Below are 13,177 nucleotides of genomic sequence, written 5' to 3'. Positions count from 1 at the left end.
TTTAACCCCGGGACCGTTGTTGAATGGAAACTTGAGCGGAGTTAGGGAATACCAGAATATATATTCAAATACGTGTTCTGGGCATTTAAACCAGTAATTGATGATTTTGTGCATTGTCGTCCGGCAATATCCATAGACGGTACTCATGTCTATGGAAAGTATGATATTAAGTTGTTGATCGCCGTTGCAGTAGATGCCAATGGACAAATATTTCCCCTAGCTTTTGCCATTTGCTCCAATGAAAGCCAAGAGACGTGGACGCTATTTTTGAACCACTTGAAGGAGCACGTTGTCAAACAACGTTCAGGTATTTATCTAATATCTGAGCGGCAACCTAGCATATTTTATTCAAGGTATGGATCAATAGTGTTAAGACGTGACCCATGGGAATCTGTTGAACTACCTTCACCCTTTTGCCTCTTTTTGAACCATTTGTAAATATTAGTGGCATTTTTTTATGGATGTTGAAATGTTTATTCAAAAGGTCTTTAAGATACATATGACTTGGTTCAGTTTAAGAAGCTTTCTTATACCCAAAATAATGATTAGCACGCGAAGCATAGCGTGGTTACATACCACATTATGTGTATTGTCTTGTCGGCCTGATAAAACTGTCGTTCTACAAAAGCTGTCTTCTGGAAAATCTGTATTGTACCGTAAAGAATTATTAGCACACGAAGCATAGTGCGGTTACATACCACATTTTGTGTATTGTCTTGTCGACATGATAAAGCTGCCTCTCTGCAAAAGTTGCTCGCCTGGAAAAGTTGTATTGTACTGTAAAGAATTATTAGCACGCGAAGCATAGCGTGGTTACATACCATGTTATGTGTGTTGCCTTGCCTATAAATAACTAGCACATTTTAGTTATTATCTGTGCTTAACCAAAACAAATAGCAACACTTTCCATAAAAGCATGCTTTTTTTTCATTAACAAATGTCAGAACGCATTTATGTACCAATGTGCTATTGTGACAAACGTTGTATGGTGTCAGACTGTTGGGAGGATGGTCATGTTGGGCGCAGATACTGGATGTTTATAAACATGTTTGGAGGCAACAACGGGAATTATTATAATTTTGAGGTATGGCTTGATGAACCCTGTAAGCAGGAATGCTACAAACGATCTTTGTAGTATTATTATGATATGAACAAAAGATACGAACGTGATGAGATTGAAATGAAATGAGAAATTGCTGCATTGAAGGAGAAACTAAAAGAGGCGGAAGAAGAAAAAAATAAGCTGGAAGAGAAATTTAAGTGGTTGGAGCAGAGAATACTAGCGGTCGTGACAAAAAAATGACATGTATGTGTTGAGTGTAGTACTTTATCTTTATGTTTTCCGTGTCATGTGTTTTCATTAGTTGTACTGAATTTAAATTATGTTAAGTTGCTATGTTTGTGTTTGTGTTGTAGTATTAAAATAAAGAAGAACTGGGGAAATAAAAATATAATGCGCATATAATGTAAACATAAATAATTATTGTTATTATTTACATAAAATAAAAAAAATCAATGTGTCCCACAGCCTGTGTGCTTCAATGCAGTCGCTGGCCTGAGGCACATCCCATCCCGCCCGGCTACGCTATCAGGATCATCCTCATCACGTCGCCTCTTTATCGTAGGATGCGTTGCAGCATGATCGTCAGTACTGTTGGCAGGATCAGTAGAAGGGGTCGTCGGTCCAGCAGCAACCTACAGAAGAATAAGTCAGCTCAGTATATAAAAATATATATTAGTAATGTACGTGTTAAGTAAAAAAAATTTAAATTATCTTACCATGGTCTCGTCGGGCTCCTGAATATAAGCACCCGTCGCATTTAGGTCAGCATCGCACAAATTGGCCTCCGTGACGGGTGGGGATGAAGCCTTAATGAGAAAATTATAAAGCTATTTATGGAGAATCAATGAGATAAAAACAAATTTAAATTTAATAGTAATACAAACATACATGCGCCTGTGAAAGATCCCCAGCACCCCTTGATGATGAGCCATAACTCAGCCGGCGCCCACTATCCACATCTCGGGTCGGCCGATCCTCAGTAGCGGTCAATGGGCTTGGAAAGTACTAATCCTAATCCTCTCCAGTAATGCTCGTGCCTGTGATCAACAATGAATGTGATGGGGTCACCTGCGAAGTCCCTGGAGAGGCAGCTGATGGTTGAATGACGGCATGCTGCTGTGATGCTCGTCTGGCTCATGAGGTCACCTGGCAGATCATCTCCAACATCCTCAACAAGTGCCTCAACGCCCCCTTGCTGGGGACCACCTCTTCACCTGCCCCCACAACCCCGTGATACAGCCCTACCTCATGGGATAGCCCTACCTCGTTGTTCCCTACCTCGTGGGATAGCCCTACCTCGATGGTACTGCTCTGGCACCACATAAGCAGGGTCGTGTACTAAGAGATCATCATCTCGGGCTCACTGCAGTGTCAGGGCAGCCAGCCCTGTAACCTGTCGGCCATACTCGTGCAAAATAGCCGGTCCCTCGCGGTATGCTGCTGCATCTGCAGTCCCAACTGGTGGAATAAATGTAGGCCAATAGCCTGCACAACGTGTAAAATATAATTTACAGAACGCTAGGTTACAGTTATAAGTAAGAATACTAAATAACATACCAGTGCCTAGTGCCTCCCGACGTATGGAACGTACCGACCGCCAGCTCGATGAATGGGATTACCGATGAAAAGTGGGGTAACGCCGCGGTACAGCCCATATAATCATGCTCAGTATCCGGACGTCTCGATGAAGGGGGGAAATCAGGTCAAATCATCGTTCCCAAGTATTGATCTGCACCTCTAGCCATGCCACATATGCCTGGTCCACCCTGGAACGATCATCCGCTAGAAATGTGTGGTCTGCCAGGTCGGCGGTGTTGGTACGAGCTGCGGACGGCCAAACTGCAAAGTACCCGCTCGGTGGCATGATTTTCCACAATATCAAGGCACATCAACGGGATGGAAGAGCCCCACATAAGTCGGTCGTGTCATGCTCGAGCCTGGGGGCAAGACCGGTACCCGGTGCCTTACCTATCCTTGTGTACCCCTTGCGACTAAGAGGCTCTGAATATGTAATGTCATACTCTGGCCATTGGCCACATTACAAGATAATGTGCAAAGCAAATATAAAACTGAATAGAGACTAACGTTGACGCCGTCATAACTACTATAACTGACAAGCCAACAAAATATACGTACAGGGCCTACAAGCCCAACATACTGCACTCACGATATGTCTACAAGCCTCTACTGATAGATGTACTGTGATCGGAATAGGGTCGCGACCTACCCATAACCTATATATATATATACACAAAACTTCTAGACCCGGCAACTCCGAAGGACGGGGAGCTTACCGATAAAGCTGAATTCGGGCAACACCTACTGAGGAGGTCTACCCGTCTGTCTGTCTGAACCTGCACGTATGAAATACAGCGCCCCCAAAAAGGGAGGTCAGTACGAAATAATGTACCGAGTATGTAAGGCAATATACTGAAAGCTGAAACTGGACCGATAATATAATAACTGAAAGCAACTGGGGGTTAAAAATAATCTGAAGATATGCTTGCCTGCTGATATTGACTCTGTTCTCTATTATAGTAAGTAAAATAGCTGTACGGTCTTATAAGGCTCGGTGTATATATATATATTTCTCGACCAACTGGGCTCGCTCAATGGCGCTCGGCCACAGTAAGCTCGGTATATAACTTACCATCTAATTTGAGGTTGCCCAATAGGGGCCTGCCCATCGATTATAGCTCGATGGTAATAAAAATACTGTAATACCGTATATAGACTTTCTGTTCTCTTAACTGGAAAAAGGAAATACTCAATTGAACATGAAGTCCCGGTAAGGAGAATATTGTAACTTACAAGACTAGAAAAATATACGTAAATTTCAGGACATGAATTTTTCTTTATGCCTCGTTATCAAACTCGTGTAATTACGAGATCATGCCAAAATGAAGAAAGGGCTTAGCCTTAACATACCTGGACTAGGGAAAAATTTGTATGATATTCTTGAGAAGGTTTACACCGTACTCCATTAAAATTGCAAAATCACACGTTGCTTACGATACTACGAAACCTCTATTTGAATTATTAAAGATCATTAGCTTCAGATGGCCTTCAACGTTGGCGTCAGGTGCCTTTTTCGTTAGCTTCAGATGGGCCTTTTCTATTCTCTCCAATGTTGAAGATATGCATCTCTTAATTCTTAAAAGATATGAAGCCTCCTAATGTTTTAAAAGATCTATTTAAGAGATTTGTTTAATTCCCTCAAATGTTGAAGGCTTTTCTCTTAATTTATTGCCACCTACCACACATGACTAATGAGTCATTTGTTTTGGGTGGTGGCTTACTGCCACATGGGGTGGGGGAGGTGTTTTTAATCTTATCCTATAATAATTAATTAGGTATTATCCCGCTACCCGATAATTAACCAATTACCCACATAATTAAGAATTATCTCAAATTACTTAAAATTTTACTTATTTTTAATATACTTTATACATCATACTATCATGGTCATATGGTACCTTGTGTGGTACTAGTCCATAAATATCGGTTATTATCGCCCGGCCCGTATTTTATCCCAAATCGACAACCTTCAACGAAACTCATTTTCTTTAATTCGTGTACCCTTTATCCTTCATGATACTTATCGCTTGTTATAAATAGCATAAATATTACCTCAAGATTATCCATCCCCGAGTCTATATCAATTAACTGAAGACAAAACTTTAAAGTACGAGAAACGCGAGATGTAACATCCTTCCCCCCTCAGAAACATTCATCCTCGAATGTTTACTCTTAGATACCTTGGAAAGATTTTTTTTGCCAGAGTCTCCTCCATACACTAGACTAAAACCAACTCGTACGCAGCCAGAAAACATACAATACATGCCACACTTGGGCTCACACAGCTGTCTATTATAAATTTGGAACATCGAAAGCAAGAGCTTACTTGAGGACCTACTGGCCTGAATAGGGCTTTTCTGAGGTATCACACCTCGAGCCATATCATTACTACAAAAAAAGGCCTTTGGCGGCAGTTATTTAGCGGCAATAAGGCAATGATCGCTAATAAATTCTTTAAACTTAAATATTAGCGGCATATAACCATTAGCCAGTAAAAGATATCCTTTTGCCGGCAATAAAAAATAATAGCCACTAAAAATTACTAGTTGAAATTAATCTTTTATTATTTTAACTTTCCCTCCAAACAAAAAAGAGAAACATCTTTCCCTCCAATTTTTTTAGATACCTTTTATCCTTTCCCTCCCCAATTAGAAAACAATAGAAAACAATTAGAAAAACCTAACTCGCTAAATCGACTGTCGCTGAATCAATTGTAACCTAAATCGATGTTGCGTCAATGGCAGTGCGTCAACAGCAGTGCGATTTACCGCGATTTACAGTGCATCAACAGCAATGCCCATCTTCTTCCCAGGTAAATTCTCTTATTCCCCTATTAACTTCTCTTCTTCCAATCGATTTACAGTAGATTTACAGTAAATCGGTTCCTTGCAATCGATTTATAGTAGATTTTGGATTGATGTTGGTCGATTGATTACAGTAAATTAGTTCCGAACTTGTTATTGCGCCAACAGCCTGCCGTAGTACCCGTCCATCTTCTTCCCATGTAACTTCTCTTCTTCCCCTGTTAACTTCTCTTCTTCCCCTGTTAAATCAGTCGCTTGTAATCGATTTATAATAGATCTTGGATTGATGCTTGTCGATTGATTTACAATATATTCTTTGTACATTAATCTGGTAAAAGTCATGTTATATCGTTGTTCTTATTTGGATGTAGAAAATCCTGATTTAGGAAGTTTGTTTCGGCCGCTTATCTCTTATATCTAAATTTTTCCTTTATTTTGGGAGACCTGTTTGATCCTTTGGCTGCCGTTTTAAAATTGTAACTGAATGTAATGACTTGTGGAAACTTGTTGATTGTTATCAAGAAAAAACCTCTAAAATTATAGTTTATTTGCATTTGGAATTTGGAGTATAGAATAAAACTTTTAAAAGGATTCTGATGCTCCCTGTTTATTGTTTTCTCTCAAAAGACACATCCCTGTGTAAGTTCTTTTCATCTCTTAATTCCTGGCTCCACCAATGTTCCTAAGCCTTAACTATTGAGAAACAGACCTAAAACTAAAATCCCAAACGCCACCTAATAAGATTTCTGACCCAAAGGTCGAAGCCATGTCGCAAAGGGTTCTTTGCAAGTTCTTTACGCATGGAGCATGTCTGAAGGGGGAGCATTGTGAGTTTTCACATGATTGGAAAACTAGTCCTAATAATGTATGCACCTACTACCAAAAAGGAGCTTGTGCTTATGGAAGCAGGTGTAGATATGAGCACGTTAAGTTGTCTCGATCACAGCCTTAAGCACAGTCTCAATAATATCTGCTTTCAAGTTCTGTTTCTACCAATGTGGCTCCTAGAGCGGGTGCACAAAGTGCGGGTCTTGTGCCTGGTATTTATACTGAGTATTCAGCTTCAAGCAAACTGGCATGGAACCAAAACTCAGAGCTTCACGATACATTGGATAGTGATGACATGATTGAGTTGAGGAGTGTTAGTCCAGATGATAGGTCGATATGTGCTTTTGCTGCTGCTGGTAATTGCCATCGTGGAGAAAAGTGTCCGCATATTCATGGATATTTGTGTCCAACCTCTGGGAAGCATTGCTTGCATCCTTTCAGGCCTCAGGAAAGAGAGGAGCATATAAAAACATGTGAGAACAGGCAAAAGCACATTGATTTATTGAAGCGCAGTCAAGAAATATAATGTAGTGTATGCCTTGAATGTGTTCTTTCCAAGTAAACGGCAGCTGAGAGGAAGTTTGGGATCCTTTCTGAGTATGATTATCCATTTTGTATATCGTGTATCAGGAATTGGTGTGGCAGTTCTTCCTCTGGAATGGATTTTAATTCTGCACTGAGGGCTTCCCCATATGCCGCAAGCTTTCATATTTCATCATTCCAAGTGTTATTTGGTACTTCACAAAAGAAGAGAAGGAAAAAATAGTTGACAGCTACAAAACAAAACTCAGATCTATCGACTGCAAGCACTTTGACTTTGGGAGTGGGACTTGCCCATTTGGGACTAGTTGTTTTTACATGCATCAATACCGTGATGGTCGTTTGGAGGAAGTGGTGCTGCGCCATCTTGGTTCTGAAGATGGAAACACAGTAATTGCTAAAGACATCAGGCTCTCGGATTTCCTTAGCAACTTGGAAATCAGATGAACAACTCTTTTTGTAATCTCAAGATTATAGCATTTACGGAATACTATGCTCTTTACGCGTGCCAGTGTAGTCCATGCGACCCATCATCCGAGGTGTCTCTTCCTTTGATCGGTCCATGATGGCTGAACCCGGCAATTTCCGCCACTCTTTGCTTCCTATTGTTCTTGGCATTGTACCTGAGTCAGACTGCCGGAGAAGCTGAAATGCCAGTGAAGTGGTTTGAAGGTCATTGATGAGGAAAAAGCCGGAGTTTCAGTAGTAATTTGTTTATTTTTCTCCTGACTGCCATGTTAATTATTACTAGAGAACTTGCATGATTTCATTCGAATAAGACATTAGAAAAGGCAGTGACAGGAAGCAGAAAAACTGCAACAGTAATATATTCTGATATGACGAGAAGCCTCAGCTAGCACCAAAAATGTGAAACCAATTGGAGACGATTATATATCCTCAAGAAATGGGGGATTGGAAACATGTATATTTTAGAACAGTTTCTGAATTACAATTTCAGAATTAATAGTTTGAAATCCATCAGTTTTACTTCAAAAAAAATATTGAGAAATAGATTACCAGGCTTAGCTGTCGCCTGTCGGGATAATAAATTAGAAATTGAGTTGACTTATCTAACGTCTTTGCCTCCTCTTTGATTCTTCATTATTCTACTATATCTCAATGATTTTTCTTTGGCACGTGTCTACTTGGAAAGTATGCCCTACATATTCTATGTTTCATCAATTTGAAATTCTTGGGTAATATGTTTATAGGTTGTAGCATTTCTTTGGTGGTCAAGAGAATAAGGGAAGGTTTGCACTATTATCACTTAGTTTTTACATATTCTGAAGCTAAAACATGACAGAAAATTCATGTGTAAAGCGCATTCAGAAGGAATGTAGAGCACTTTGTAAAGTACATAATCTTTTTGCTGCTGGTAATTGTTCTACATTTGAATCTTTACCTCATAATTTTCATCAGTCTAAAGTTATTTACTTCTTCCTCCAATTTCATATTTATTGAACGAAGGAATTGCTTCTAAAGTGTGAAGTTACCGCACTGTTCTAAATACTCCTCACATCATCAGGAATGTTCTAAATACTTATATTTACCTTTATGGATAGTACTGGATTGAAGTCATTAGCCATAGTATTTGTTAATTATAGATGATGGACTCTTTGCTTACCTCTACACCATTGCTCGCTATGAAAGCATGGCACTTGTATTCTTAATTTTTTGTCGTATCTTAGTGAAAGTCTTACTTAATGGACCAAATGATACTCGATGACATTCCTTATACCTGTTGTGGCTAGACTAATCCACTCCATGCAATTTGATTATGTTCTACGGTGCTCTGATGTCATGATCATGCTCCATTGCAGGAACCTGTCTCCTATGTTGTCGCCCGCCCTTCTCCAAATGATATTATTGAGTGGCGTGAGTCTACTTCTGCTCATATTCTTGTAGTCAATTTTGGAATAAAATTGAGACTTAAAAATGATGCTTTTTTCAAATAAATATAGTTGAATAGGCTTATGTGCTGGGAGGCACACCTTCTGTTTTTCTTTTCCCTTTGGCTTTACTTTATATATTAACTCATCATTTGGTTGCTTGGATATTCCTAACTTCTACCTAAATTTGTGTCCAGATTATATTTTGGAGGGGAGTGAAGGAACACCATTTGCAGGTCTGTATTCGTATTATATGATTAGCTAATATTGTTGGCTAATATTGTTCCTCCTATCCATCTTGTTAGAATTTTTATTGTCATGATGTCATCATTGAATATTTTTCATTTGCCAGAACTATGCTTTTGTTGTTATTGTTCATGAAATGATACCATCTCCTATAACTAGGTGGATATTATTACGGGAAGATCAAGTTTCTTCCAGAATATCCGTTTAAACCCCTAGGAATCAGGTAATCTAATTCATATGAGTTTGGAAATTCCTGACTTGTTTCATTTTTGCAAGCTAGGTTGTCTCCATGCGTTTGAGGGTTTGGTTCCTGCTGATTTTTACATCGTGTATGTTTTCTTCTTCTGTAGTATGACTACTCCAAACGGAAGATTCATGACACAAAAGAAAATCTGCTTATCTATGAGTGACTGTAAGTGCTTATCTCCCCTATTAGCAGCAGTAGGTATAATTGTTGTTTGTGTAACCTGTTGATCCTTATCTTGCCCGTGGCTATTAGAATATTTCCCATACCTTTTAACACCTGATCATATACTAACAGCAGCATCTAAGCTAGAATATAAATACTTTGTTTAGAGGTATCCTCTTCCAATACAAGCATAAGACAATAATATGGAAAACTATAGCTAATTTATTTTCAAAGTTATTGCATCTTTCTCAAAAAAGAGTAAAGAGTTTGTTAAGCTTGATAACTAAGCTTAGTTTTTCATGTTTAGAGCTATTAATCTAGTGAAATCCTACTATTACCAATAAGAGGTTTCATTGTTGTGAGTGTTGCTTTTGATACCAATGTTTTTGTAACAGACCTATTCTTTGTGTTATATTATGATACTTGAATCTTGAAGCTTATACAATAGCCGAATAGGAAAGTGCTCAATTTCTTCTCATGGCAGCATATTTCCTTTGATGGCAGACAAGATAAAGAACATAGTGCTCCAAATTTTCTTTCCTCTAGAAGTACCTCTTCGTAATTAATTCTGCTCTTGTTCGTCAAATCTTATCTCTTTGACAATTATTCTTTGCACGAAGCCACCTATGAGGGATGTTTTGAATACCTAGCTTCCTTAATTTTATGAGAGACTGCATAGTGGAGGAAATTTGATAAATAACCTTGATGATAGTCGCTTTAAGTTTACTTTATTTTTCCTTTTTCCCTATCTGTTCTGATCAATTTGATTGAAATGTTCATATTTTAGCTTAGTTGTTTTTGCTTATAGATGTTAGGTGAGGAAGTTGGCTACTCTAATAGTGATGGAATCTTCAAGATATTTTTTCACATTATACTTTATCTTTTGCTACAATTATTTTATAATTTCAGGTTATACCGTCTGATGTTGGATAATTTAGCGGGTGAAAGATTTCAAAATAATGAAAAGTTACGAAAATCATTTGAAGACCATCATTTGGATTAGTTATATAATGACATTTGCTATTTAGTCTAAATAAAATATTTTTATATTTTAAGTTACTGTGATATTAATATTTTTTATTAGTACTTTCTTTTGTTTGTTAAGATTAATGAGATACATTTTTTTTGTTTGAATTACTATTAATATATTTTATTATTGAGTCATATTATGTACGAATGTAGTAACTATTATTAATTGTGGCTAAACTATTTATAATTGATGTAAAACAATTACCGTTAAAGATATTGAGTTTTAGCGGCAATTTAGTTAAACATATTACCATTAGAATGGAAGCTAAAAGGGTAAACTAAGATGTTTTCTGAAGGGATAATATAGCCATTTTAATTGCAACAAAATAATTGCCATTAAAGATGCAAACTTTTAGTGGCAATTATTTTTAATTTAGCGGCTATAAAAAATAGATGCATGTAACTACCCGATCGGTCGTTTTGACCTCTAGCGCGTCGCTCAGCAGTCTGAGGCCATGAGCATCTTTATTTCAGGTATTATGACTTGTACGCGTGGTTGGAATTGAATTTCGGGAAGTTCAGAGTTGATTTAGAAAGAGAATTCTCATTTCGGAAGCTTAAAGTTAAAAGAATTAACAAAGATTGGATTTTTGAGTAAACGACCTGGGAATCGGGATCTGAAGGTTCCAGCAGGTTCGTATGATGATTTCGGACTTGGGCGTATGCCCGGTTCAGATTTTGGATAACCCCGGAGCGTTTTGGCGCCTATTGTGGAAGTTAGCATTTTGGAAGAAATTTCGTAAGTTTGGCTTGAAGTTCATTTCAGTGTTATCGATGTCCATTTGGGATTCCGAGTCTGGGAGTAGCTCTGTATGGTGATTCGGGAGTTGGGAGAGCAATCGGAAGTGAATTCGGAGGTCCGTAGGTCATTTTGAAGTCATTTGGCCAAAGATAGAAATTTGAAGGTTTTTGAGAAGTTTGACCGGAAGTGGACTTTTGATATCGGGGTCGGAATCTGATTCTGGAAGTTGGAGTAGGTCCATAATGTCGAAAATGACTTATGTTCAAAATTTGAGGTCAATCGGACGTGATTTGATAGGTTTCGGCATCGAATATAGATGTTTGAAATTCTAAAGTTCATTAAGCTTGGATTGGAGGTCGATTCATGATTTTGGCATTGTTTGATGTGATTTGAAGCCTCGAGAAAGTCCGCAATGTGTTATGGTACTGGTTGGTATGATTGGTTGGGGTCCCGGGGGCCTCAGGTGGAATCCGGGTGGTTAACGGATCAAAAATGGGATTTTTGAAAGGGTTGAAGTTTGCTGCTTCTGTCATTACCGCACCTGCGGTTGGTGGACCGCAGGTACGAGACCGCAGATGAGGTCCTTGTATCGCAGAAGCGGCCCAGGCAAGCCAGGTCAGGAACCGCAGAAGCGGCTCCGCAAATGCGGCCTCCAGACCGTCGTAGCGGTCCCAGCCTTCTCTCCCCATTTCGCAGATGCAGTCGCCTTCTCGCAGAAGCGGGACCGTAGATGCGGTCCCCTGACCGCAGTTGCGGAAATGCTGGAGGCAGTGAGGTTCTTTTAAATCGGGGGTTGGGTTTATTTCAACCCCATTTTCTTACATTGAAGCAACTTTGGAGTGCCATTTTCATCACCAAGCATGTGGTAAGTGATTTCTACTAGTTTTGAGTAAATACAAGGTTTATATATGGATTAAGACAAGGAAATTGGTAGAAAATTTGGGGTTTTGGTGGAAGGACCTAGAAATTTATATTCTTGGAATTTGGCCACGATTTTGGCTATAGAATTTACAGAAAATTATATATTTGAGTTCGTGAAGCTATGGGTAAACTTATTCTTCGAAAATTTTGGAAATTCGGGCACGTGGGCCAAGGGCGTTTTTGTCAACTATTCGATCGGGGTTAGGAATTGTTATATATTGAATTGTAAGGAGTAATTGAACATATATTAATGGATTTGCATAACTATTGGCTAGTTTTGGAGCGTTGTGCATCAATTAGAGTTTTCGGAAGGGCGTGGAATGCCGGTTATGGATCTTCGGAGCGAGGTGAGTCTCCTTTCTAACCTTGTAAGAGGGAATTGTCCCCATAGGTGAGTTAAGTGGCTATGTGCTCCTATTTGTGGGGGCTACGTACGCACGAGGTGACGAGAGTCCGTGCGTAGCTACTATTATGCTATTGTCCGGTAGTCTAGGACCAAAAAGCATGCTGTACTTGGATTATTTGTAAACTTATTAACAGCTTGAATTGCTTAAATCACATCGAATCAGTAAATGAATTTCAAAAAGGATTTAACTTCATTTTTCTTAAATCATTAAAGGAAAAATTGGCTTTTTATTGGAATAAACATTTCCCGATAAACTCTTAACTGGTTGTTTGACCGTGTGTATATATATGTGCCCGCGTCACATGTATGATTCGCGAGCGGGATATTTGTTTAATTAATATTGACCACGTCGCATGTACGATACGCGAGCGAGGTAATAGATGCATCAATGGTTCGTGTCGTTCGACCCTCGGCAGTGCACATTTTACATTTATGTTGGTCCGGGCAGTACGACCTCGGCATGAGTTGCGCATGCTGGTATTGCTTGCCTTGAGATTTATTGATATTGATATCCGCTCTCCCCGACTTGAGATAATTGTTAAGTAATGGATTACGAATCCAGAGGCTTCTAATAAAAAGGAACTTTTACCTGTTTCGCGACTTCTCTGAATTTACTGTTGTTAATAAATTCGTGAATCATTGCATTAATAATATATCATTTAAGTGTCGAAGTCGACCATCTCGTCTCTACTTCTTCGAGATTAGACGGGATACTCATTGGG

At 38.9% G+C, this 13,177-nt stretch overlaps 1 protein-coding gene and 1 pseudogene across 1 annotated transcript; both read left to right on the top strand.

Moving 5' to 3' along the window:
- The first annotated feature begins 6,200 nt into the window (after positions 1 to 6,200).
- LOC109219145 lies at positions 6,201 to 7,282 on the top strand (annotated as a pseudogene).
- An 827-nt stretch (positions 7,283 to 8,109) lies between these two features.
- On the top strand, positions 8,110 to 10,280 carry LOC109219144 (ubiquitin-conjugating enzyme E2 34-like). The gene is made up of 6 exons (XM_019383573.1): positions 8,110 to 8,166; positions 8,634 to 8,688; positions 8,900 to 8,938; positions 9,108 to 9,171; positions 9,299 to 9,360; positions 10,267 to 10,280. The coding sequence occupies exons 1-6, from the start codon at positions 8,110 to 8,112 to the stop codon at positions 10,278 to 10,280; spliced, it is 291 nt and encodes a 96-aa protein (XP_019239118.1).
- The last annotated feature ends 2,897 nt before the right edge of the window (positions 10,281 to 13,177 follow it).

Source organism: Nicotiana attenuata, unplaced genomic scaffold (genome assembly GCF_001879085.1).
Source record: "Nicotiana attenuata strain UT unplaced genomic scaffold, NIATTr2, whole genome shotgun sequence".
Taxonomy (NCBI): Eukaryota; Viridiplantae; Streptophyta; class Magnoliopsida; order Solanales; family Solanaceae; genus Nicotiana; species Nicotiana attenuata.
The sequence above is the reverse complement of the archived record's forward strand: the minus strand, read 5'-3'. Positions and strand labels throughout refer to the sequence as shown.